At 47.0% G+C, this 27,435-nt stretch overlaps 1 protein-coding gene across 2 annotated transcripts in view; it reads left to right on the top strand.

The window, feature by feature from the left end:
- The window catches only part of LOC146822570 (NXPE family member 2-like), a 587,680-nt gene extending 560,593 nt beyond the window's left edge, over window positions 1-27,087 (top strand). Inside the window, exon 6 of one of the 2 annotated variants that reach the window (XM_085613679.1) lies at window positions 26,246-27,087. In XM_085613679.1, coding sequence (XP_085469805.1) covers window positions 26,246-26,778 — 533 coding nt within the window. In that variant the 3' untranslated portion in view covers window positions 26,779-27,087. The remainder of the gene's footprint in view (window positions 1-26,245) is intronic. The other variant, XM_085613678.1, reaches the window with a different exon arrangement.
- The last annotated feature ends 348 nt before the right edge of the window (window positions 27,088-27,435 follow it).

The following is a 27,435-nucleotide window of genomic DNA, read 5'->3' on the forward strand; positions in this document are numbered from 1 at the left end:
GCATGTCAATTACAGGTAGAAGGGTTCTTGTCCCTGTTAGTACAGTAGAAAACGGTTAAATAAAAATAAATTAGGAAAATAACTAAATGGTGTACATATAAAGACATATACCCTCAAAACCAAATATTTTTAAAAATAATAAAATATGAAAACAAATATCTATAAATTCACAGATACATAAACACACATATATAAATACATATCAACTGTACAGGAGTTGTATGAATATTAAATGGAATGAGTACATGTCCAACAGTACTTCCTAATGTTATCAAACAAAACAAACCGAGCTATAAACACCTGAAACTATGATTACACATCAGATTAATATTTTCTGTTTATATAGAAAGTTTGCTCGTCGATCTTTAATATGAACAAACTTTTCAATTGTTCTTTTGTTGAATTCTGGTATTTCCTTTATTGGCTCTTTTTCCATTGACAGCATAGCCAATGCATTAAGTCTAGCTTGAGTCATAGTGTTTCGCAAAAATGTTTTTACCCTCTTTAGTGTGGAAAAACATCTCTCAGACTCTGCTGTTGTCATGGGTGTAGTAATGACAACTCTTAAAAGCTTTATGGTCTCAGAAAAAGATTTCTCTAAGTTGTTTTCACACAAAAAGCTAAATAAAGCCATGGCACCACCAGTAGTTTGACGGAAGTCACGTCTTCCATACAGGACCGAAAGTTCTGTACGCAATCTAGCCTTGTCTCACATAGGATAGGCTTCTATCGTTTCTGCGAGTGCCTCCGCTGGGAAAGGTTTGTCCTGTCTTTCAAAAAGGTCACTTCGCAATAGTGTTGCACTTACAAGAAGCTTTGTGAATGCAAAGCGCTCTCTGGCATGGACCACAATAATGTCACAGACTTCTTTTGCTTCTTGGGTCAAAGTATTTATTTGCAGTCTTCGGTTTACAAATGTACATTCTTGTGGCAGTGTAGAATCCAAACTGTCAATGGATTCCCGTACTTTGGTACAAAGTCTGTAGTAGCTTTCTGGACATATACAGTGTCAATGTCTCGCTTTTGCAATTGATTATATAAAATGTCTACCTGGGGCATTATACAGTGAAAAAGAGACAGAAAGAATATAAACTCTCTATCATCTAATGTTCTACTAAATCCCTTAGCTTCACATATAGTATTTGACTCAAAATCACCACTGTTTGCAATGGTTGACATGCATTCAAGAAGATCGTCTCTGTATTCATAAATTATCAATATTGCTCGAATATTGAAGTTCCAGCGAGTTGCAGACCCTCTTGGAAGTCTTCTTGAAACTATTTGTTCAAGAATATCAGTCCTTTTCGGGGAACGTGCAAAAAATGCTGTTATACCACCAATCTCTGAAAAGAAAATTTTAACTCTAGATATTTTGGAGGAAGCCTGTTCCATAATTAGGTTAAGTTGGTGGGCATAGCAATGAATATAATGTGCATTTGGGTAAACATCCCTGATTTTCTTTTGCACCCCACCTGTTGCACCACGCATGACGCTGGCCCCATCGTAGCTTTGAGCAATTAGTTTTCCTTTAGCACATTGCTCAGGGAAAACAATGTTTAATTCATTAAGAATGGCTGAGGCAATTGTTTCTGCAGATGAGTCTTTTAGATGTGTAAAACAATAAAATCTTTCAGCTACCTTGCAATTTCCATCAATGTAGCGGAAGACTAGAACTGACTGTGTCTTAGTAGAGACATAAGTTGTATCGTCAGCTTGAATAGCTACATAATCCGTGCTTCTCAACTGCTGTGTAATATATTCTCTTATCACTTCCAGCATACAGTCCAGCAATTCATTCTGAATAGTTTTAGACGTGCCTTTAAACACTGTGGCTGTTCTTAAATGTGTTTCCATAGCACTGTCAATGCTGGAGACAAAATCAACAAGGCCCCTGAACACGCCAGGATTTAGAGACTCTTCAGTTTCATCATGGCCCCGTAATGCCAATTCAAAGGCACCACAAAAACGAATACAGTCAATCAATTTTGATAAAATGTATCGGTTTTTATCCACTTCTGCATTATGTTTTCTTACTCCCACACGGTATGCTTCGTTCAATTGCTGTACAATGTCCGATTTTCCGAAAAGAGATAATTTCAACATATTTGTCAAATGGGATTTACAGGAATCATGTTTTTTCCTTTTTTCAGCCAGATGCTTTAGGTCAGTAACTCCTGTTTTTGTCCAGGCAACTTCACCTCCAAAAAGTAAGCAAGGGAAACAGAATAAAGCATTTTTAGAAGCGCTACCAGTAAGCCACTCTATCCTATCATACCATGTTCTGGTAAACCGACGTGTATAACCCTGTCCCCTATCTTTTGCAGACTGCTCAATTTTAATTTCAGGTTTATCAGCTCCTAATGTTTTCACTTGCAGTTTATCAGCATGTGGCAAGCCCAAAAAGGGGTTTACGAGTAAACTGTCAACTGTGCTCACTGTGTCTAGCAATAGATCAGACTGGAAATAGAAAACCTAACTTGTTTTTAAATATTCCCTAGGTTGAAGACAGAAAAAAACTATATTACGCAAAATAATGAATACACTAATATGAATTGTCATGCACACAATAGTAACAGCAATTAGTCATCCATCCTCATTCTGACAGGAATGCAACTGCAGCAGCACGTACAGCTGCCCCCAAGCGCTATAGCCTTGTAACTAGTTCAGAATTCCTCCTGGGATCCTGTTAATAATTAAAATATGGTGTAAGCTTTGAGGCTAGGTGCCATTGCATGCACAACACCAGTTAGCGTAGTACAGGGCTATTATGAATCAGGGTAGCATTAAAGAGTAGTCCATTTATTATGCATCAAGAAACGACAGAATGTATGGGCAGTTTGGGGTTTAATATCTTTAGGGACGGTAAGCATTAAGGGATAGTAAGGGATTATTAGGCTAGTTAGATAAATGAAAGAGAGCATACAATAATAAAAGATTTAAAAATCAACATTTTTGGACTTCTCATAGTTAATCATGAAAAAACACAAAATTAATATTATCCCCTTAAAATTTTTACTCGTCACAACCTCATACTCTCTGCACTCTGTTCTGCTAGGATAAACCAACAGGCCTCCACACCTAAAGACCACACACTTGGCACCCATACACAGCTGAATGTGGACCTTTGCAGGAAATAGAAAAGCATGTCCTACCTTCTGGCCTGAGGTCTAGGACCAGGAAGCTGAGTTTCGATAAAGGTTCTGTCGCCGCAGGGCCGGAGTCACCACGTGTCTTCTTTCGATATCTCGCAGTACCGATCTTGAATGTGATTATATTACGATCAGTCTTAACTCCAATTCTCATGTGCTAAAAGAATTAAAACAAGAATTATTACCAACAATTACTGCACTGTATTCATGTAATGTTTCTAGCAAATGTGCTACCTGTACAATACTGTTTTACACAAAACAAATAAACACAAACATTTAAGATAATAAATTCAGGTGCTTTTAATGGAATGTGCATGATTGCAAGTGAGATCCTGGGTCTCTGAAAGCATTGTGATGTGGAGAGGTGTGGCTCACTGGTTAGAGGCGGCAGATCCGTAAGCAGAGAATCGGCCAGGGACCAGGGTTCAATTCCCAAAGTGGCAGGGTCGTGGACCAGGGTCAAAACGGCCTCGATAATTCTCGCCTTGGTACCTTTCAATTCAATTCAATAGTTCTTTATTCGGTGGCTAAAAACCATCATAAAAGAGTACATTATAATACAATTTAAAAAAGCATTAAATCAATATACAAGAACATTGAATGAGACTATAAGCATAAAATTCATTATCACTGTACAAGCATCATAAAACAAAAAACAAAAATGAAAACTGGTCGCTATTGGAAAATGGGTAATCCTATAAGGTCGTTAACAGAGCTATCCTCTAGTTATCCTGAGTCTTAATGCAAATTTCAGGAAACTGATAACAGAGCATAAGGTTAGTGGGTCACTGGCCCTTTGTAAAAAGATCAGTGCATCTTTAGCATGGATAAACCTAGACTTTTTTAAAATCTCCTTTAAAAATCTGCGTCTTGGGGTTGCATACCAGGGACATAGAAGTACAAAATGAAGGGTGTCCTGCGGAGACATATTGTCGCAACCGCAGGCACCCTTCTGCTCAATTGAATGACTAAAACCAGCTGGTTCTGCTAGTAGAAAAGGTAAAAAATTGAGCCTAAAACGTGCCATTAAAAACCTGTCTTGGGCATTATGCACAACACATAGATAAGGTTTAATCCCGTCATTAGTTACGAGTCTGCTGTGAGTGGTCACTGATGGTTTACCCCCTTCCGCAGTGGATCTGACAAGGGATCTTTGGTCCCAAAAATTTCTCTTAAGGGTCTTCTTGTCCTGTAGGGTAATCCTTGACGGGTTTAGGTACAAATCAATACGGCCCATACTATCCAGGCTAGATTTCACGTAATTCAGCCATGGGATGTTTAGGCTCTTATCTCTCCCTAGACAATCTGTTAGGATCTGTCTGCTTAGTACAGCTTCCGGGTTACACCAAATTTTTAACCACGCCAGGATTGGTCTGAGTTTAATCAGATCCTCTAGGTAGGGTCTTCCCAATTCTCTGTGTGCAATAAGAGCAGGTGTGCAATTAGGGACTTTTAGGATTGAGCGGAAAATTTTGTTTTCTTCCCTCTGCAGTGGGTCAAGGTTTATAAAGCCCCATACTTCTGAGCCATACGTGACTCTGGAACAACACATCGAGCTATACAGATTCATTGATTGTTCCGGGGACCAGCGCCCAACTCTCCTCCCATATCCTGCTAATGCCCCTGTTGATGCCGCCAATTTTCCGCATCTTTCCTGTATCAGTGGGGCAAATTTCAGGCCCTCATCGAACAGCACACCTAGATATGAGAAAGATTGCGCCCTGTCTAGCGTGTGATTCCCGATTTTATAAGTAAAACTGGTCCGGGGTTTGTGACCTGCTGTCATCACATACGATTTTTTTAAATTGACAGACAGGTCTAGCGCACCCATAAATTCAACAAACCCGTCAATTAAAATCTGTAGACTTTTGGGGGTGCGTGCCAAAAGGACCGCATCGTCTGCATACAGCAGCACCGGGATGTTGCGTGTACCTACCCTTGGACAGTCTGTTTTTAAATTAATTAAAAATTGTTCCAAACTATTTATATATATGGAAAATAAAAAAGGGGCCAGTATGCAACCCTGCCTGACACCAATAGTGCATTTAAAAGGATCAGTCAACCCCCCATCCATGTTATAACGCACTCTGGCGGAGGTCTCTCTGTGCAATTCCCTCAGCATGCAAATAATACCCGGGTCAACCCCTAAATGACTCAACATTGACCAGAGCTTGTTCCTATTCACGTGGTCGAAGGCCGCAGCCAAATCCATAAATCCCAAGTAGATGGCTTCTTTGCTGGCTTTTGTATATTTGGCGACCAACATGTAGAGGTTCAGACATTGGTCGGTAGTGGACCTACCTGACCGAAAGCCATACTGAACATCCGAGATAATGTTATTATCCTCAGCCCAATCGATCAGTCTGTTCAGTATGACTCTTCCTAAAATTTTAGCCGGGACGTCTATCAGGGAGATTGGACGATAACATTGGGGGTTGTCTCTATTGCCCTTCTTAAAAATGGGTACTATGATGGCTGACGACCAGGACCTAGGCAAGCCCACCATAATAGCAGCATTTATTACTCTGGTTAAAATGGGGGCCCTTAATTCTACGTTACTTAAAAACAGGTCCTGGGGGGTCCCATCAGGACCCGGGGCTTTGTTTTTAGTTAGTCCCTCTATGCCCAAAACTATTTCTTCCAGTGTGAACTCTAGGAACTGTCCCTGCGTAGCCACCCACCTCTCCTCTATACTGTCCCCCTCCCCATGGTTATACAAACCCTCGAAATACGCTGTCCACTGTTCCCGGAGGATATTTGTGGCAGCTGAGGGAGATGCTTTGTCCTGAAAACAAGGAGTGTTTATTATTTTCCAAAATTCCGTTACATCCCTTTTTTCAGAGGCCTCCCTCAAAGCCGCCCACGCTTCCCCCTGCAGCGCGACTTTCCTTCTTTTAAGTTCCTTCTTGTAATTTAGTCTGCACATGTGGACTTTTGGTAGGTCCCTGGGTTTACTGCTGAGGGCTTTTTTTAAATCCCTCAGAGCTCGTGTACAGTCCCCATCAAACCATCTCGGGAAATTTGGGATGGACTTTACTGGAGCCTTGGTGCGCAACAATCCATCCACCAGTTTGGTTAATTGGCCAAAAGCGTGGGTTAAACTAGCCCCCTCTACTAACAAGTCTAGACATTTATCGATAGATGATTTGCCTTTATCCATTAAGGACCGGTAAAATCTTTCGCCATCTAATTTCGCCCACCTAAGTCTTCTTCCTTGGTCTGTTATTCTCTCGGCAATGTCCTCAACTGGAGTCCACTTTCGTTTAGGCAGATATAAAAACTCCATAACCAAGGGATTATGGTCGCTAAAAGGGCTCCACTCAATTCCCACAGTGATTATACGGTGCTTTAGGCATCTGGGGACAAAAATATAGTCAATAAAAGAAGAGTACCCTCTGCCTTTAAAGGTGGGTGGAAGAGTGCCATCTTGCCCCAGTGGAATTAAGTCAATCGTGTGCTCCAGATCATGAGAGGAAATGAGCTTTCCTAATTCTACACCGTTCAATGAATGGCTAAAATGAGGACCTTTTTCTACTGGGCAATTTGACCAATTAGCGTCAATGGGAAACAATAGGGGGCATAAATGACAGTTCATGGCACCCACTACTATTGTCAGTGGAGTCGCAGCACCATTAACAGGTGCCAGCTCTTGACTCAATCTATGGTCTAGTTCGCCCAAAGTGGGGCTACCATTTCCTCGGGCGTCATTGTTGTACACATTAAACAGCGCTAGCCTTACCCCTTTATTCCCAAACCTTAGAGCTTGAATATTCCTAGCAAACCAATCTGCAATGGACCAAGAGCCTTCAATATTTAAGTCAACATATATTGACAGACCTCCTTTAGCACGACCTGAGGAGGTTTTTTGTGCAGGTATAAAGAAGCATTTGTATCCTGCCAGGTGAAATTGGGAGTTATCTGTGGCCCAAGTTTCTTGCAGGCAAATTATGTGGTAATGAGCAATATATTGCTGCCAGTCCACATTTCCAAATTTGCCTGCCAAGCCAGCTATGTTCCATGAGATTATTCTCAAACCCTCTTCCACTCTTTTGACAGGCTCTGTCCCAGACATCCCTTGGGAATTGATCGGTAACTCAGTTTTGGGACTATGAGGTAATTTCTGAGAGTTCTTGCCCTGCTGTGTTTGATTTAGGGCTAGTCCTCGTGATCCTGGGGGTGTATAAGGGCCTCCGCTCAATGTGTAATAAGGGGCTTCCAACATATGTGATGAGCTCCTGCACCTGCCCACCTCTGGGTGTACCTGGCTAACCTCCTTCGCCGGAAGGGGAGTAGCCAATGTCCCCCCTCTATTATCTAAGCCTCCCCCTGTCAGGGACTCCCGGACAGTTTCTATGTCAATGGTATCCTGTTTTAATAAGGTATGCTGGGACATTAGTCAATCGTTCTCATCTAACGATCTTAATGGGTTAAATCTATTTGCCCAACCTGGGTGTAATATTTCTCTGGTACCTGCCAGTCCATGGGGACCATATGGTGCCCTATTTGGGAGGGAATGTAAGCCCTCCCCTCTTCTCCATATTATGTTATGCCCTTCAAAAGTTTCCTGCTGTCTCGGATAAAAATAACTAAGGAGCAGCGGCTTTATGACACTCGGGCGGTCAGTGGAGCCATATCTGGTGATATGTTCAACCACCCCTCTGTCCTTAAAATTTGCAATGATACAATTGCCTTCTATATTTTTATTTGTATGTCCAATCCAGTTCACTCTCCTAACCAATAGAATTTCCCCATCCAAATTAGGTGCTAGTGGTCTGTTTAGAGTCAGCCAGTGGGTAAGCTTATTCTTTAACTCCTGATGTGTTTCGCTCTGACCTGGCTTTAGTTCCGGGGTCCCAGCGAACACCACTACGAGTGGACATGACTCCGGTGGCAAATTTATTGTAGGCAATGCAGCATTGGGGTTAGATGTTACAGGCCTATCTGTGTGATGCGCTAATCGCGTTATGGTGGCCAAAGGCAGTTGGGGCTGCCTTTCCTGCTGGTGTACGCCTAATTCAGTGGTGTTGTCTGCACCTCCATCACTACAGTCTATGGCCTTCTGCCCTTGCAGGTGCGAGACCGGGGCTTTATGTATCTGTGCGGTTGTTGTATAAGCAGCCCCTTTAATGCTATTATTTGTCTCCTTGTGTGGAGATACATTAATAATAGATGTAATAGGAGTGTTAGACAGGTTCCTTGTGTCCCCTCTAGTACCGGCATTTTTTTCCCTATTTTTAAGTTCACTCATGATCCTATCCAATCGGCTTGTCAGTGGTTTTAGTTGATTCACAATAAAAGTTTCCAATTGAGATTGTAAATCCAACATAATTTGTGACAGCCATGTTGGAGGCTCTGAGGAAGAAGATGTCTGTACTGCTCGGTCAACCCCGGCATTTCTACTGATCATAGGGTGGATCAAAGGGTGAGAGGGGCTATCTGTACTGTTTTTGGACTTCTGCTTCCTGGGGCCACCCTTCTTTTTCTTTTGTGTGGAAGTGCTTTTGGTTATGCTTCTAGTCTCCCTAGACATATTAGGTGATAGTTGGGCGCAAGGAATATCCTGCTCACTTGTCTCTGGTGGTACGAAGGGTGTGATTAACATGACCTTCTGGTCATCATCAAAGGGGCCTCTAGATAAATCAGGAGCTAAGTGCGTGGAGAGACGCCTTTCTGTTCGCTCAATTTCGCTCGATACCACCCCTAATGCCCTTTTGAGCATAAGATCTATTGCTGTGGGCTGCATAATAGCCGGGAGTGGTGAACAGGGAAGTGAGTTTTGCGCCTGAAGGGCGGATGGCGATGTCTTCCTTGCCCTTTTTGATCGTGTCCCCGTTTTGCTTGCCATATATCTAGCGCCTGATGTCCCTACCCTTAAAAATATGTTGGAGAAAATAAATAAAGCACCCTCCTTCCGGCCAGTCCAGCACCAAGTCCCTCGTTTAATGAGGCCGTGCGCACCCCACCAGCCTTACTACCACTTGCCCTGAACACAAAACTAACACAGAAATGGGCCCCGTGTTAATCTTTTAGGTACCAATACAAAAATCTACCTGTGCCCCCTGAGTCACAAACTGCTTCCGGCGCAAACTGGAGTCAGTGTCAATAGTCAAGGGGGGTGGCCCAGCCCGGCCTCCTCCGGCCTCCGACGGCCACAGACGGCCCGCCCTCTGCCCGGGCTCAGCCCGGCGCTGCCCGCGCGCGTCCCGCGACGCGGAGGGAGCGCGAGTTTTGAAGCGCCTCCGGGCGCGCTGACACCAGGAAGGGGGCGGGGCAGCGATGATTCACGGGAGCTGTAGTCTCCCCCAACAGCGGCCTGCGATGTCGTGGAGGCGGCGGGGGAGACACACAGCGTAGGCGCCCCGTCCGAGCAACAGCGATTCAGCCTTCAGGAGCCCAGGTTGGTCACGGTGCAGTTGTGGGATTATCAGGTCTGGATGGCACCCCCCGCTCCACCGAGGGAGCCGCGAGTTTTGAAGCGCCTCTGGGTGTGCTGACACCAGGAAGGGGGCGGGGCAGCGATGATTCACGGGAGCTGTAGTCTCCCCCAACAGCGGCCTGCGATGTCGTGGAGGCGGCGGGGGAGACACACAGCGTAGGCACCCCGTCCGAGCAGCAGCGATTCAGCCTTCAGGAGCCCAGGTTGGTCACGGTGCAGTTGTGGGATTAGCAGGTCTGGATGGCACCCCCCGCTCCACCGAGGGAGCCGGGGTCTGTCAGTCACCTGGTAGGTGGACTTTGTCTCCAGGTGTGGGACTGCATGAGGAGGATCTGTCAGTCACCTGTTAAAGGGGTGTGGGCTACAGGTGTGGGACTGTATGAGGAACCTGTTCATCCTTTTATGAACTCGGACTACAACTACCAGAATGCAACGAAAGAACCTGGTCTGAATGTGCCACTCGAGGGTTCAGGGCAGGTGAGCCTAGAGTTCAGGGTTGCTCTGTCAATCACCTGGCAGGAGGGTCTACCCTAGCCTCTGCACTGTTGTGGGATACATGGGGGGGTGTCAGTCTTTAAGGTCACCCAGTATGTTGGCTTTGGCTCCAGGAGAAGGCTGTCAATTATATTGCGGGCAGGCTTTAGCTCCAGGTGAGGGCTGTCAGTCAGGTAGGAGGTGGACCTATCTCCAGGTGAGGCCTCGGTACCTACTCTAACCAGGAACACACTTGGCAACTCTGGGCATTAGCTTGCCTCATCTCCACAACGGCCCCCCACATTCGCCGGGGATGCCTGGTTTCACCTTGGAGATACCCTGGAGGGACCATCTCACAGGGATAGCCAGGACGGGTTCCCCAGCGGTCTACAGCGCCAGGACGCCTCAGGGCAGCAGTGCGCTTTAAAGACACATACATTTACATTTGTGTAATTTTGTGTAGAGTTGCTGGTTTCTGCAAAGAAGTGCATACACGTTTAAACGAATATATGTGAACCAATGTGTGTGTATGTTTTAGTATGTGTGCATTGCAGTGAGTGCCTGTGGCGCTGTGCATGAACTCTAGAATCCTGATGGTTTAGTGAGCAGAGTTATGGGAACACCTCATGTGACTCTACTGTGGCTGAACCCCAGCCCTGCCTGCCTCTGTGCCTCTTACCAACATTGGCTCCATGTGTGAGGCCTGCCAACACAGCAGTATGGGGCCATAGACCTGACTGTGCTCCTTCGGCCATGCTGGTACCCAACTCAACTTCCCACCCCGTGGACTCCGTGTGCGAGACCGCAGACAGCCAGAGCAGCGACTCCAAGCCCCAGGTACTCTCTCGAAGGCCCACCACCTGACTTCAACCCCCTTTCTGAGGCGGAGGTGACCAGTGGACTCATTTGAGGATACTATGTTACTATGACTCCCTCAAAGGGAGCACCTGCATCTTTGCTTTGTGATGCCCGTGGAGAATGAGCAATTAACTTTACTACTGGCATAACTCTTAATACATTGATTAGACTGTTGTCCTTTAGGCTTAGTTTTAATTAGATAAAGATGGCCTCTTTTTCTGCAACTGGTGTGAAGTTTTTTTGTGGTGTCTTTTACTGTGTTACTTTACTATGTGTTGCACTAATACTTTACACATTGCCTCTTTGATAAGCCTGCCTGCTCTGCACCAAGCTACCAGACGATGACCAGAGGTAATCTTACATGTGTATCTGAATTAACCTGACTATAATGGTGGGTTATTGCTGGATTAGGTGTATACCCTAGCCAACCAAAATCCCCATTTGTAAGAGGTACACATTCAGCAGCGTCTGCAGGTTGTCTGCTTTTATTCCAAGCAGCAACGTGCAAAGGGGGTGGGGGGGCTTATCAGATTCAGGACAAATTTAAAGGGCCATTGGCATCCTTTTGTTCCAGGGAGCTATCTAGAGCTTCACACCTAGATGCGAATGCCTCGACCGAGGCGAAGCAGCTGCCCTCATCCTCCTGGACCTCTCAGCCTCCTTCAACACCGTTTCCCACCAAACCCTCTGTGCAAGACTCGACATCGCTGGCATCCGCGACAAAGCCCTGGATGGATCAACTCCTTCACCGGCCGAACATAGAGAGTCAGACTTCCACCATTAAACTCAAAACCCTCTGAGATCAGCTGCAAAGGGCCTCAGGGATCCTCCCTGAGCCTCACCCTCTACAGCATCTACAGGGCTCCACTTGCAGCCATCGTCAGAAACCGCAGTCTCAACATTGTCTCCTATATCGACAATACTTAGCTGATTCTCTCCCTCACAGAAGAACTCACAGCCACCAAGAGCAACTTCCACCTGGATGAAGGACAGCTGCCTCAAGCTTAGCTCAAACAAGACCTAAGGGGCTCATTATGATGGTTTTGACCACCCGCCAGACGTGCGGCAGTCCCACCAGTGCAATTAGGATGTGTCAGCCATACTGCGGGCGCATCCTGGCCTTTTAACATTGCGGACGGTGCTGCTGGCTGCAGCACCGTCTGCAATGTCAAAAGAGCATGCCCAGCATTTCCCTGCACCACGTGGCAGGCACCGCGCAGTGCCTGCCATTTGGTGCATGGAACTCATGGTACCCCCCAGTGCACCCCCCTACACACACAGAGGGGGCCCACAATGACCACTACCCACTGACCACGCGCAAAACCCTGGCATCTTCCTGGACTCCTCGCTCTCAATAAACCCCCAAATCAACGCCGTTTCATCCTCCTATTTCCACACGCTCCATCTACTTCATAAGATCTTGCAGTGCATCCCCACCATGACGTAGCGATCCGGGACAAGGCCCTCGACTGGATCCACTCTTTCCTCTACGGCAGAACACAGCGGGTCAGACTCCCACCTTTCCTCTCGGACCCTACACCAACCACCTGCGGAGTCCCACAGGGGTCCTCCCTCAGCCCAAGGCTCTTCAACGTTTACATAGCTCTGCTCGCCCCATCGTCAGAACCCATGGACTTAACATTGTTTCATACACAGACGACACCCAACTCATTCTCTCCCTATCCAGCGAACCCAATGCAGCCAAACACAACTTTCAAGAAGGCATGAAAGCTGTTGCAAAATGGATGAAAAGCAGCTGCCTACAACTCAACACTGACAAATCAGAAGTACTCATCATGGGGCCACACCCCGACGCCTGGAACGACACCTGGTGGCTCCTGCCCTCGGAAGCCCACCCACCCATGGACCACGCACGCAACCTTGGGATCATCCTGGACTCCGAGCTCAAAATGGACCACCAGGTCAACTCCGGCGCATCCTCCTTTCACACCCTCTGCCTCCTATCTAAGACCTTCAAATGGATCCCCCTCAAGCACAGAAAGACCGTCACTCACGCCCTCATCACCAGCAGACTCTACTACGGCAACGCACTCTACGCCGGAATAAACAAAAACCTTTCCCGCAAGCTATAAAACATCCAGAATGCCACCGCAAGATTGGTCCTCAACCTGCCAAGACACTGCCATATCTCCCAGCACCTGCTGACACTCCACTGTCTCCCCATCGAGGCTAGAATCACCTTCAAGATTCTCACCTACGCACATAAAGCCCGCCACAACACCGGACCAGCATACCTGAACAGCCGACTCAAATTCCACTCACCTAAAAGTGCCCTACGATCAGCCCAGCTCTCCTACGCCATTGTCCCCCGTGCCAGAAAAACCAGATCGGGAAGCCGCTCCTTCTCCTTCCTCGTGGCCAGAGCCTGGAATACCTTACCGCTCCACCTTAGACACCATCACTCCCATCTTCACGCGAAACCTAAAAATCTTGGTTTTTCGACAGACCCCCTCCTTGATGGACTGGAACCTGCACATCCCCTCCTCCTTGAGACCCTTACTGGTGAGTAGTCGCGTTTAACAAACACATGATGGATTGATACCTCAACCACCACTTCTCCTTCTACACATACACCAGACATCTCCACTCCATCCAACTGGCCCAGGCCGCCATACCACGTATCAGCAAGACCACTGCTGGAGAAAGATCCTTCTCCTAACTCCTGGAACTCCCTGCCTGTCCACCTCCGGCAATCACCATTACGTCCGCAATTCAGGAAGGACCAATTCAGGAAGGACCTCAAGACCTGGCTCTTCGACTGAAGCGCAGATCCCCTCACCCGCTCCCCTCACCCCCAAACTGCTTGAAACACTTATGGGTAAGGAGTGGCGCTTTATGAAAATGAGTGTGTAAATGAATGTACAGGTTGTGTTACATAAGTGAGTGAGGGACACAAGGTGTAAGAGTTGCATGTTGTTTATAGCTCACTGTGCTATATTAGAAGGATTACAATTTATGAACTGTCTATAACAACTATCTCTGTGTTAAAAGCAGTGACCCACTTATCTGGCAACATGAAGTAAAAATATTGTCACCTGCATATTACATGATCCGCTTTGCATCAGACATAGGGGCAGATTTCTGTTCCCTGGCGCATCCCTGCAAATCAGCATGGATGCGCCAGGGAAGATGCGTCACGCAAGTTTGCCCTTGCGCCACCGCAGATGCGCCGCATTTACAATGCGGTGCATCGTGGCGCAAGGGCAAGCAGATACGTGACGCATCTGCCGGCGTAAGGTTGGCGCAGTGCTGAAGTTGCGTCGTAAGCGCGACGCAACTCCAGCACTGTTCCAACCTACTCTATCCCTAACATGGTGCGTCAAGCCATACGCCTGCTTCAAGCAGGCGCAGGGTTTTGACGCATCAGCGTTGGGAAAGTGACTCAGTGAAATCTTATAGATTTCACTGAGTCACTTTTCAGGGGCGTTCCTGCGATGGAACTCTCCCCCTGAGGTTCCGTGTGAGACGGGACGGCACTTTTTGAGTGGTGACGAATATGGACGAGTGTGGTATCTATGAACCGCAAATGACGAGTACAGTGGGTGTGCGAAGTTTCGCAATGCAGCCATGTATGGTTCGTCTCATTTTCGTGTTTGTTCATTCGAACCCTCGGGTTCCATTTTAGATACAGCGTCCATTTTGTTTCTTGCCCTCAAGTAGCCAGCAAACGGGCTTTTGTCCGCTTCGTGACCCTGGGACTTCCAAGATAGTACGAAGGACACGTGTTTCTTTGAGGTGACTTTATGACGAGGGGAATGACACGAGTAAGGCAGATGGCCCCGCTCGAGGCTCATCTTGCCACTCCGGTCTATTGTTTCAGTCACGCATACATTAGACACGAGGTCTTTGATCCCTCTATCGAGTTTCCTTTATTGCCCTAACACTCTTTTCTAACCTGTTGTGCATCCTCATCCTTTCCTTACATTCTGTTTTCCGTCCTTCCTTAATGTGTTTATGGTTGAGAGGAAATGTGTTTATTGCGGAGGGAATATGTTTTTACAGTTGGGAACCGGCAAGGACTGTTGTAATTATGTTCCGGCCTCCTGAAACATGAACGCGACCCTTTTGAAGTTTACTGTGGGAACTGAGTTGAACCTTTGTTTGCCATACTGTGCTATGGCAAAAATGTGTATAAAAGGAGCGACCCACTTCTACGAATTTGAAGCAGTCTCCGAGAACCTACACGCTGTGTACTTCTTGTGACCTCTGTATCCCTGCAGTAAATAAACGCTGATCTCTGACGTCGCTGGAAGTGTCCCGTGTCTCTGTGTTTTGTACGCCAGAACAGGTAACCCACGAAGGTTTCAGGTGTTGTCCCCTGGCACCGCTGGGCCTTAATAAAACCCAGTCCTTCAGTTGGCGCCCAACGCGGGGCGACATCAACGGTACCGGTCCAAAGCCCGACGATCGTGAGGAACTTCGTGTGAAATCTCCGAGGGAAGGTGCACCCCGCTTCATCGATCCAGTTGTCGAAATAAGTGGCCCGACGTCCTTTCCGCGAAGATCCCCGCCTCCTGACGGCTGCGACGGACCGATGCCCTGACTGTCGACCTGTTCGGCGCCTGGCGTAGTCCTTTGTACGGCGAGACGATTGACGGGCCTTCCTGGTGACGCCATTGTTCTCTCAGTTAAGTATTTGTGGGTCGCTCCCAGTGTTGCTTTGTTGTTTGCATGGTTCCATTGCATTTGTGGTTCTTAGTTGTTGGTTCTTAGTTGTTGGGTTTTATTTGACGATTGCAATTGCCAAAACCGAGGGTCTTGCATTTTTGCGAGGACATCGTAATTCGATAGCCCTTGAAGTTTGTATACTTGGCTAGTGTGCACGATGCCTGGCCGTAGTACTTTGTTTGGGTTTCTCAAATGTTGCAGCATGGATTCCCGGCTGGAGGATTCCTGCCCGATACCTCCGGTTGGAACTCCGCTTTATGAGCTCTATAGTCGCCATGGCGTGGGTCCTATCGTATATAATGAATATTGGGTCCGTTACACTAAAAAGGATGGTGTCCTTAGTTGGCCACCTCATGGTAGTTTTGAGACTGCCATTTTAGATAACTTGGAAGCGAAATTATTTAAGAAGAAAGCTAGGCCGGCCATGTTTGATTCCTTCCGGTTATGGCGGAAAGAGGCCAAGCAGAAAGAAATCAAACAGAATAAGAAAAATAAACGAGAAGGTGTCATTACGGTGATGCGTAATGCAGAACAATATCAGTTAGATAAGAACGAGAAGGAGCAAGAAGTTAGTGCTCGGCTTCACCATATGTCGGTGGACAAATGTTACCCGACGCTACCTTCTGCGATCGATAAGACAGGAGAAGAATCGGTGGAAGATTCGCTTTTGTCTTATCTAATGAAATCGCCACCTCCTTATGCTCCTGATGCTATGGGTCCCGTTAATCCCCCTCTTCCTCAACCTGCTGTTTTGGTGGCTGCTGGTCAGCCCGCCGTTCCTCCTGTACTCCCGAATCCCCTTGGGCCACAGATCGTACATCCCCTTGTTCCGGCTTCTCTCCCTGTTGCGCCTTTCCCAGTCCCTCCTCAGTCTGTTGTTCCCGCTACTCCTGCTGCTGCATCTACCTCTACCGTTTCTGCCCCTATGGCTGCTACACCTTCGTCTTCTTCCTCTTCTCCTTCTGTTCGTAGTCGTCTCCTGACTGCTGTTGCTTCTCTTTATTCTCCGTTCTTTGGGCCGATACTTGGCTCGACTCTTTCGGATGTTGCTCAAAGACGCAGTCAGCTTCCTGACGATAGGGAACGTGAGACGTTGGTAAAGACGGCGCGTAGATGGATTCGCAACCCTGTTAGATACACCCCACGTGTAGTGTTCGAAACATTTTCTCAGTTCAATGCGCCCACGCAACGATTTGTGTTCGAAGAATTGTGTAAGTCATTAAAAGAGGAGTGGGACGATGATATGACTGACGATCTACCACCTGAGGTTTCCGAGCTACAGCTTCGGTTTTCCGCGGGTGTCATTGTAGGTGATAAAGTTCGAGAGGCTCTGGAGCGCTTGCTATCCTTTCGATGTACAGTGCAACCGCGTGCACTGTTTAAGGACGCAACCACGGAATGGATGGCACAACCTGGTCAATATCCAATGCGAGAAGTTCCCCCAGTGTGGATGCCAGGTAATGCTGGTGCTAACCCTCCTGTCCCACCGCATTTCCAGAGAGTGTGGATACACCTCCCTTGGAAGCGATCGGAAGTTTTGCAAGTGAAGCAATCTTTACCCGATCCTCGTAAGAACCCTGCAGGTTATTATAAGGAGCTGTCCCAATTGGTGGATGCTACAGTTATGAACCTAGCCGATATTGACATGCTGTTCGGTAATGTGGTGCCTCAGCCGGTTTGGACGAAAATCCGTCATGAGAATCATGCAGCCGAGTTAGGCGGCGACTGGGCTGCCCTTACAGCGGCAGATGCCCGGCAGGTCGGTGGGGCTAAGCCCGAACAGATCATTGCGGCTTTGCCCCAGAGGATAATTACCCTCATGAAAACGCTTATGCCAGCGATGCGCGTCAATTGGGACAAATTATCAGCATGTAGGCAAAAGAAGGATGAAAGTGTGTCTGACTTCTTTACTAGGTTTGAAGAAGCATTCCTTGATCATAGTGGTCAGGACATGGGTTCTGAGCGTGGTCAGCGGTTGTTCGTTGACAAATTTGTATCGAATTTGTTGCCCGACTTGAGCAACAAACTGAAAAATTCTGAGAGTGCGTGGGCTGTTTCTACCACTGCCCAAATATTGGCTACGGCCCAATATTATGAGAATAGAGAAAAAGAGGAAAGTGAGCGTGCAGAAAAGAAAACGAAGGATCTCAAAACTAAGGTCTTGTTGCAGCAAGCTTATCCTCCGCGTTCGAATTTTAGTGATACGCAGCAGCCAAATAGATCGCAACCACAATTTTCTAGACCACAGTCGCGCAATGCTTCGCCTGCGCCTCGCTTTGTGCTGGGATATAATCAGTGCGCATATTGTCGTGGGGAAGGCCATTTGAAGTTCGATTGTCCGGTTCTCCGTGATAGGGCTAATGGTGTGTCGGCTCGGGGAGGACGTGGTGGTCCTCAACAGACTTCTCGTGGTAGAGGTCGCGGAGTTACCCAGAATCAGACCGAACGCTTTGCGACGTCTTCGGATTCGCAAAATTGTTTCGATCGACGCGAACCATCGTCTGGTCGGTCTGCACAGTATCATGTGGATGATCATTATGTTGAATGTGATGTTGACACGGATGGTGTCTACTAGGACAGCCGTAGACAAAGGAAGGGAGAAGTATCAGTTCCGGTTGATCAGAGAGGGCCTTATGTTGCAGTAGCCACTTTGGGCGTTGTTGAGCCTTTTCTGTTGGACACTGGTGCAGCGAAAAGTTCCATCATGCATTCGAAACTCCCTGGCGCGCCTTTGTCTGGCTTAACGAATGTTTCCGTTGGATTTTCTGGCGCCCCCGTTAGCAATCCGGTCTCTAGCCCATTGCCCCTTACAATTGGGTCTCATGAGCTGGAAGCTCCTTTGATTTTGACTACTGGTTGTGGTGAGAATCTTTTGGGCTTAGATCTGTTGAAAAGGTTACATGCGACTTTGTACTGTTCCCCTATGGGTGTGGAGCTCACGTTGGGTAAGAGCGTGATTTCCCCTATGTATTTATCGCTCGACAAACTTCCCCCGGAATTGAGATCTCTTCCAGATTCCTTGTGGGCAACAGGCCCCAACGATGTGGGCCTGTTGGATATACCACCTTATGTTGTCCAACTAAAAGTGGGTGCGCGTTTGCCACGTATACCTCAGTACCGTATCTCCCTTGATGGTGAAAGGGCACTGTTAGCGATCATTTACGACTTGATCGGCAAAGGTGTTATTGAGGAGACACGAGGCAATGTGTGCAATAGTCCCGTGTTGCCTATTCTGAAACGAACGGATCCCTCCAAGCCTCCCGTGTATCGTTTAGTTATCGATTTGCGAGAGGTAAATAAAGTTGTTGTTCCACAGTTTCCTGTGGTGCCAGACATTACGGCTTTACTGACTCTGATTCCAGCTACTGCATCATGGTTCTCGGTCATCGATCTGAAGAATGCGTTCTTCAGTATTCCGATCGCTGTGGAAAGCAGAGACTTGTTCGGTTTCTCATTAGGTGGTCGTAGTTTCAGATTCAAACGCGCTCCACAGGGCTACTGTGAGAGTCCATCAATCTATAGCCAAGCTCTTAAAAGTCAGCTTGATGCATTCGTGTTACCGGCTGGTGCAGCCTTGATTCAGTACGTTGATGATCTGTTAATTGCTGCTGATACTGAACAGCTTTGTCAAACTGCTACAGTGTCTTTGTTACAGCACCTTTGCGACTTACATCATAAAGTGTCACCTTCCAAACTACAATATTGTTGTCAAGAAGTGACCTACCTCGGTCACTTATTGTCAAAGGCGGGAAGAAGGTTGACCCCTGAAAGAATTGCAGCAATTGCTCGAATGACTGTGCCGACAACTCAGAGAGATGTGCGTGCCTTTTTAGGTATCACATCGTACTGCAGACAGTGGATCCCGAACTTTTCACTGTTAGCGAAACCATTGGTAGCTCTCACGTGCAAGGATGTTTCGACTCCTTTGCCTTGGACGGAGGAATGTCAGAAAAGTTTTTCTGAACTACGTGACGCTCTGTGTTCGGCTCCTGTGTTAGGCACTCCTGATTACAGTAAGCCTTTCACATTATACGTCCATGAGAGGGACGGTTGTGCGTTGAGTGTTCTAACGCAACAATTTGGTGATAAGCAGCGTCCGTGTGCATATTTTTCCTCGACCTTAGACCCGGTAGCTAGAGCATTGCCAAGTTGCTTGAGGGCGACGGCGGCAGCTGCGGCGTCTATTAGGCAGTCCGCAGGTTTGGTCATGGACAATATGCTCATAGTAATGGTTCCGCATGCAGTTGATACACTCTTGAATCGGACAAAGACTCAACATCTAACGAGTGCACGGTTGTCTGGGTATGAGCTTACCCTTTTGGCGAGTCATATACAGATTAAGCGCTGTAATGTACTGAATCCGGCGACATTGTTGCCGATTAATATGGAATCAGATAATGTACTGCCCCATGATTGTTATTTACGAACTGAGGAAGAAACAAAAGGTCGAGTGGACCTGAAAAACACTCCCTTGTCAGATCCCGATGGTACCTTGTATGTGGATGGCTCGTGTTTCAAATTGCCGAATGGCGATGTGACGACTGCGTATGCTGTGGTGACATTGAGCACGGTTGTGGAAACTGCGAGATTGAACCAGAATTCAGCACAAGCGGCAGAATTAATTGCATTAACGAGAGCGTGTGTTCTGTCGAAAGGAAAGCGTGTGAATGTGTTTACCGATAGTCAGTATGCATTTGGTGTTGCGCACAACTTCGGAAGATTGTGGAGAGAAAGAGGATTTATGACATCGCATGGTACGAAGATCCAACATGGGCAACTAGTGAATGATCTTTTGGATGCACTTACATTGCCTAAACAAGTGGCGATTGTGAAATGTAGTGCGCACCGGAAAGTGACGGATGATGTTGGCCGTGGTAATGCATTTGCGGATGAGATTGCTAAAGAAACGGCTAAGAATCTTGCGACTCGCATGTATGTTACGAGTTCAGTGAGATGGCCGGAAGAGACTGGGATGTGTGAAAACACTGTCGAGGGTGTGAAAGAAATTCAGAATGGAGCTACTGAAGCTGAAAAGACCAAGTGGAAAGAAAGTACAGGGAAATTGGATATGCATGGATGTTGGGTTGATCTGACGGAATGTCAGAGATGGATGCTTCCAGATGCATATGTGTTAGCTGTTGTGACGATGGCTCATGGTTTGTCACATATCAGTGCGAAAGGAATATGCAAGTTCTTGTCTCCTGTGTGGAGGAATGATGGTATTGCTAAGTGTGCTGAAAGAGTGGTTAAGAATTGTATGGTGTGTTTGATGCACAATCCTGGAAAAGGCACCCCCACTCCACCTGGTCATTTCGCTCCCCCTACCTGTCCCTTTGAGGTGATTCAGCTAGACTTCATCCATATGGAGAGATGCAATAACCTGAAGTATGTTTTGGTTGTGGTTTGCGCGTTCTCCAGATGGATCGAGGCCTATCCTCTTAAAGATAACACTGCCCTGTCCACAGCGAAAATCTTACTGAAGGAATACTTCCCTAGGTATGGAATGCCGCGGATTGTGTGGTCGGATAATGGAAGTGAGTTTGTGGGAAGTGTAATGCAGAGTGTGTGTAAGGGCCTTGGAATAAAGCAGAAATTCCACAGCGCCAACCATCCTCAGGCAGCGGGTTTGGTTGAAGGGTACAATGGTACCCTGAAGCTGAAACTCGCTAAGATTCAGGCTTCGACTGGTCTGTCATGGCCGGATGCCTTGCCTCTGGCTCTCCTATCGACCAGAGCGACGGTACACTCTCGAGTGGGGCTCAGCCCATATGAGATTGTGTTCGGTCGCCCTGCGAATATTTGGGGAGTCCCGAGACCTAGGGCTTTTGATAGTCTTGAATATCCAATGTTGATCGATTATTTGTATGATTTGACCACTAAACTACGATTAATTCATCAACAGGTCTTTGAAGCTCTACCGGCGCAGACAGAGGGTCCTGGACATCAGCTCCGGCCAGGTGACTGGGTGGTCACCCGCAATTTCGGTCGGAAGCGTAATCTGGAGCCAAGATTTGTTGGACCCCATCTAGTCTTATTGACGACAAGGACAGCGGTTCGACTGGAGGGCCGGAAGCATTGGGTCCACGCCAGTCACACAAAGAAGGTACCGATCCCCTTACCAACCGACGGTTGGGTGAGAACTGGGATTCCGGCAGAAGAGACTGAGACTCCTTTGCGTTTCGTGCCATTCAGCGACGCTCAACTTGTGGAGGATTCGTTGTTGCCAGATCCACAAGTGGAGTCATCAGTAGCAGAGAACCCAAGGTCCGACTCGTCATCTGCTTCATTGAACACTGCTGCGCCACCTGAACAATTGTTCGTAGAGCAAACTCAACCTGGAAGAAGTCGATACTTTCTTCGTCCAAGGAATTCAAGGACTAATAAAAATTGATAGTATAATGGTTTCGACGTTATGAATGTTATGAACAATTACATCCTTTCTGTTTGAGTTTTTGTGCTTTCCACTGCTAAGAGACTTGTAACGAACTTGAACCTCTCCATCCGGGTTACCGTAGGGCCGTGCGGGTACTTCTTTCTGTTTAGCAGGTTTCTGACGCTAGGTTGGTTACTTTTGTCGATTCCTGGGAACTCCTGGGGATTGATAATCGCTACTCGGAACGAAGTGCGTCAAGTACGTCACGGACGGTTTGTAGAGGATGGCTTTCTCTAAGCTGGTGGAAGAAGAAAGGGTATTGGCACAGAGATCAGAGTTATGAAGGGTCGTGCGAACAAAATGTTTTCTGTTTCAGGTGTTTTTGTTATTCCTAACTGTATCGATGTTATTGGTGGGTGGAGTGTATTTTGGGGTATCGCAATTCATGCCTTCTGTTTCACCTACCTTTTCTCCTAATCTAAGTTCCCCCACCACTGTTTCCCCACATTCTTTTCACCCTTTGCCTCAACACGAGCAGGTTAGACGTGCGGAATTCAGGAATAATTCCTTTGTTCAACTCCTACATCAGCATCAGTTAGTGGTGAATACTACAAATTGTTGGGTATGTGGGTTAATGCCACACACCATGGATAGGGGTATTCTGTACTTGGTCCTTCCGTACAGCTCCCAGGGTTCTGCTCGAGCATTTCAAACAATGTTTCGCAGTGCACTAGACTCCTACCCCAGTCGAGAGCCCAGATCTGTTAAATCCGGTCCTGGTCCGTACCATAAGCCTCTGGCGATAGCCATAGCAGATCTGGACAGAGATGTTTTCGATGCATCACTCATTCCAGACGAAGAAGTGCAGGCTTATAAGGATCTGAGTGAGGCTGAGTATGGTACGTCAGTGGGAGACAGACAGTTGAAGAGCTCGTCCCCGATATGGATAGTACCGCACCTTGGTAATTTCTGCTTGCAAGGTTTGGGTCGAAATCCGAGAGCACAACTTGGGAACAGTGCTTGCACTGAAACGTACGTCCTACCAATGCTCTCCTCCCCTGTTTTCCTAACTGCCAAGGGCACCTATTTTGTGTGTTATGAGCGCGCATATACATGGTTACCCCGCGATTTCTCGGGTACCTGTTATATTGCGAATCTCTTACCTCCGACTTTCACAGTTGCTTCGGATTACCACAAAACTAGAGTTGTGAGAGGTGTAATTAGCAAAGAGGATACTGCTGGTCAAGAAGCAGGAGACTTCTTTAAGGGTTTCCTGCCGTTTTGGGGACCTATGGTTAATAGTAGGAACCTAAGACAGTTGACCCGCGTGGTAGAGTCGACTGCTAATATTACTGCAACTGCCCTTGGTAATCTAACAGCGGAACTACAGGCGGATAGACTCATGACGTTGCAGAACCGTATGGTTCTAGACGTGGTCCTTGCAGATCGAGGGGGTGTGTGTAAAATTATCCATTCTAGTTGTTGCATTTTCATCCCTGATAATGCTCCAACTGTATATCAAGCCATCTCGAAGTTGCATAAGATTTCCGAGTCCATACACGTGGACGAAGGTAATTGGACGCTCCTAGGATGGTTTTGGGGCCTGATGTCAACTTGGGGTTGGAGTATTCTGATGATTGTAGGGGCTGTTGTAGCGTTTCTGTTCACGTGTTGTCTTTGTGTGCAGTGTGGTCCTGCCTTATGTGGCCTATGTGCTGCAACGTGTATAAGGCGGCCATCTGTTACCAAGGAGACACTGATGGATAGAATGATGTTCCAGCAGCATCTGAACGATCTGATGAATATCGATATAGATTCCGATCTAGATTAGTGCTTGCCTACATGAGGGCAAAAGGAGCGTCTGAGGTTCCGTGTGAGACGGGACGGCACTTTTTGAGTGGTGACGAATATGGACGAGTGTGGTATCTATGAACCGCAAATGACGAGTACAGTGGGTGTGCGAAGTTTCGCAATGCAGCCATGTATGGTTCGTCTCATTTTCGTGTTTGTTCATTCGAACCCTCGGGTTCCATTTTAGATACAGCGTCCATTTTGTTTCTTGCCCTCAAGTAGCCAGCGAACGGGCTTTTGTCCGCTTCGTGACCCTGGGACTTCCAAGATAGTACGAAGGACACGTGTTTCTTTGAGGTGACTTTATGACGAGGGGAATGACACGAGTAAGGCAGATGGCCCCGCTCGAGGCTCATCTTGCCACTCCGGTCTATTGTTTCAGTCACGCATACATTAGACACGAGGTCTTTGATCCCTCTATCGAGTTTCCTTTATTGCCCTAACACTCTTTTCTAACCTGTTGTGCATCCTCATCCTTTCCTTACATTCTGTTTTCCGTCCTTCCTTAATGTGTTCATGGTTGAGAGGAAATGTGTTTATTGCGGAGGGAATATGTTTTTACAGTTGGGAACCGGCAAGGACTGTTGTAATTATGTTCCGGCCTCCTGAAACATGAACGCGACCCTTTTGAAGTTTACTGTGGGAACTGAGTTGAACCTTTGTTTGCCATACTGTGCTATGGCAAAAATGTGTATAAAAGGAGCGACCCACTTCTACGAATTTGAAGCAGTCTCCGAGAACCTACACGCTGTGTACTTCTTGTGACCTCTGTATCCCTGCAGTAAATAAACGCTGATCTCTGACGTCGCTGGAAGTGTCCCGTGTCTCTGTGTTTTGTACGCCAGAACAGGTAACCCACGAAGGTTTCAGGTGTTGTCCCCTGGCACCGCTGGGCCTTAATAAAACCCAGTCCTTCACCCCCCCCCCCCCGAGTCGAAACGCCCACGTGAAACCTGACGCAGGTTTCACGCGGCGCAGGGCTTTACACCGTGACGCATCTCCATAGATGCGTCACAATGTAAATGGGGCGAAACATGGCGCAGGGTTTACGCCGCCTCTGCGTCACAAAAGTGACACAACGGCGGCGTAAAAGGGGCGCAAGTCCCTCATAAATCTGCCCCATAGAGTGCATTTAAAAAACTTGCAAGGGTTAATATCAAATTTAACCCTTGCTATTTTTTTTTTTTAAAGCACTCATGAGGCATTATACTAGACCTGGTCAACCAACTGGGCAATATGCTAAAATAATTATATAAAGCAGCATATTTAAACAATGCAAACATTGCACAAAAAATTAAAAGTACAAATTATTATTTCACACTTACCTTATCAGGCAGCTGCTTCTGCCTTAGTCATCTAGCTGATGGCCTCGATGCTGGTTGCTGTGTGCTTTGTGCATCTCTGGACCTGCTCCTGCCACCTTCAAATCAGAGCTGCTGCTGGTTCAGAGGAACTGAAAGTGAAAGCAGCATGTATCATGTGACTCCACCTCACAGGGTCATGAGTTAAGTCTCATGACTCTGTGACACAAGGAAATGTGTGTGAGTTTATTATTTTTTTAATCACTGTATGTAAAGTTATTACAATAATGCTGGAAATCATTATTGTAATAGAGAAAAATAAAAAAAACCCTACCTTTCCCAACTCGTCATAGAGATGGGTGGGATCAGTTATGCTTGACCCCACCCCATCCAGTGACGACTGGTGAAAGGGAGGGGTGAGTGTAAAGTGTAAATCCTTGAGGCAGGGCAACGTGGTGACTAATGCAGCCTCGGGCTTATACAGTACCCGCCCGAGGCTGCTCTGGAATTGGCACCTTACTTGCGTCATAAGTGGGCGGGGCCGCTGGCCCTAACTGGGCTGTCAACATAACTACCGGGCTGACATTATGTCCGCCCGGTAGATCGAAAGTTTCCTATTGTGAAACATGCCAGAGCGCATGTGTCACAAAGTTGCCCCACACACTGCATGAATTCAGTGCCTGCCCTGCTGCCTGGCCTGCGTGATGCATTGACGCTGGAGTCTGACTCCGAGCGTCGCAGGCAGGCAGCAGCAGCAGGACTTCAACGCGGCTGAATAACACTGACTGCTGGTACTGGCAGGTAGGCTGGGCGCGTGCGCACCGTTCCGCTTTTGATTTAAAATGATAAGTAACATTGCTGTTACTTATCATTTTAAATCTAAATGCAGCGCAGCTGCCGAGCGAGGCGACGGGCGGGCGGCGATCACGAAAGGGAGGGCGCCGCCCGCCCGCCCGTTACAGAAAGCCGCCGCTGGTCACCACGTTGCCCTGCCTCAAGGATTTACACTTTACACTCACTGATATCTGAACTAGTGGGTTGGGTGTGCAAGGGAACATGGTTCAGTTGAGTCTGTCATGTCATCTAACTCTTACTTCTCCTCATTCGTCAACAGCCCTGAAAACGTTGGACCTGTATGATGCAAGATGGCAAGGAATGCGGATGGCTGTCGACGTTGACAGAAACATTCAAGTCAAGTTTAAGAAACACGGAAATCCATTTCAGTCCGGCTTCTACTCTGTAAGGGAGGAGCAAACAATCCCTCGGCAGATCGATCAAGTTGGAGGAAACAAACATACAGTGATTGTCCTCTCTCTTGGTGCACACTTCCGGGCTTTTCCTTTACATCTCTTCATCCGAAGGGTCATCAACATACGCAGGGCCATCGAACGACTTTTCCTGAGGAGCCCAGAGACCCGTGTAGTCATCAAAACAGAAAACACTAGTGACATGGAGAGAAGTTTTGAAAAGCTTAGTGACTTTCATGGATTTGTTCAATACTCAATAGTGAATTCCATATTCCGTGGTCTGAACGTTGGAGTAGTCGATGCATGGGACATCACCACTGCCTTTGCATCGAACACGATGCACCCAGCGCCAACAGTGATTGAAAATGAAATTAATCTTTTCTTAACCCTCATCTGTTGAGGATTCCCAAGATGGAGCCACGAGGAGAACCTTTTAAAGACAAAGGACTCAATGATACTCAGTTCCTGATTTGGGGTCATCTTTAAGAAGTTGCAGTTCCATGGACGCATGTTGTCTGAGAAGGCCCAAGAAATACGAACTTAGAACTCCACTGACTGACTCCCTTACTCAATGGCCCACTCACTCACTGATCGACTAACTCACTCATGTGCCTAACAGTGACAACTAACATTAACCTAAATAAACGATAAAGCAAGAAACCTTTTTAATATTTAAGCCATAAAAAATCATATTTCAAGTGTTTCTTCCAATTCTGTTGTGTTAATTACCAGTTTATCAAGGTCAAGATACCCTGACAAAATTTACATTAGCAATAAAAATCCAGACCAGGATGGTGGCAGCAGTAAAAGAGATTGTCAGATGCTGCTCGGGCACACAGAGCAGACAGGGGTTCTCGGCCCTGTCCATGGTGGTGGAGGTTATTTGGCGTTGGGGTCCTGGGCACTGTCCTACTATTGTTCTGCAAACTGGGCCAAGAGATGAGAACTCAATAATCAACCCACAGACGCAATATCTTTAGGGGCAGATTTATTAACGTTTCACACAATGCAGGGCAGCAAGCAAAGTTGCTGCACTGTGTGAAAGGGAAACAGCAAA

This window comes from Triturus cristatus, chromosome 6 (assembly GCF_964204655.1).
Source record: "Triturus cristatus chromosome 6, aTriCri1.1, whole genome shotgun sequence".
Taxonomy (NCBI): domain Eukaryota; kingdom Metazoa; phylum Chordata; class Amphibia; order Caudata; family Salamandridae; genus Triturus; species Triturus cristatus.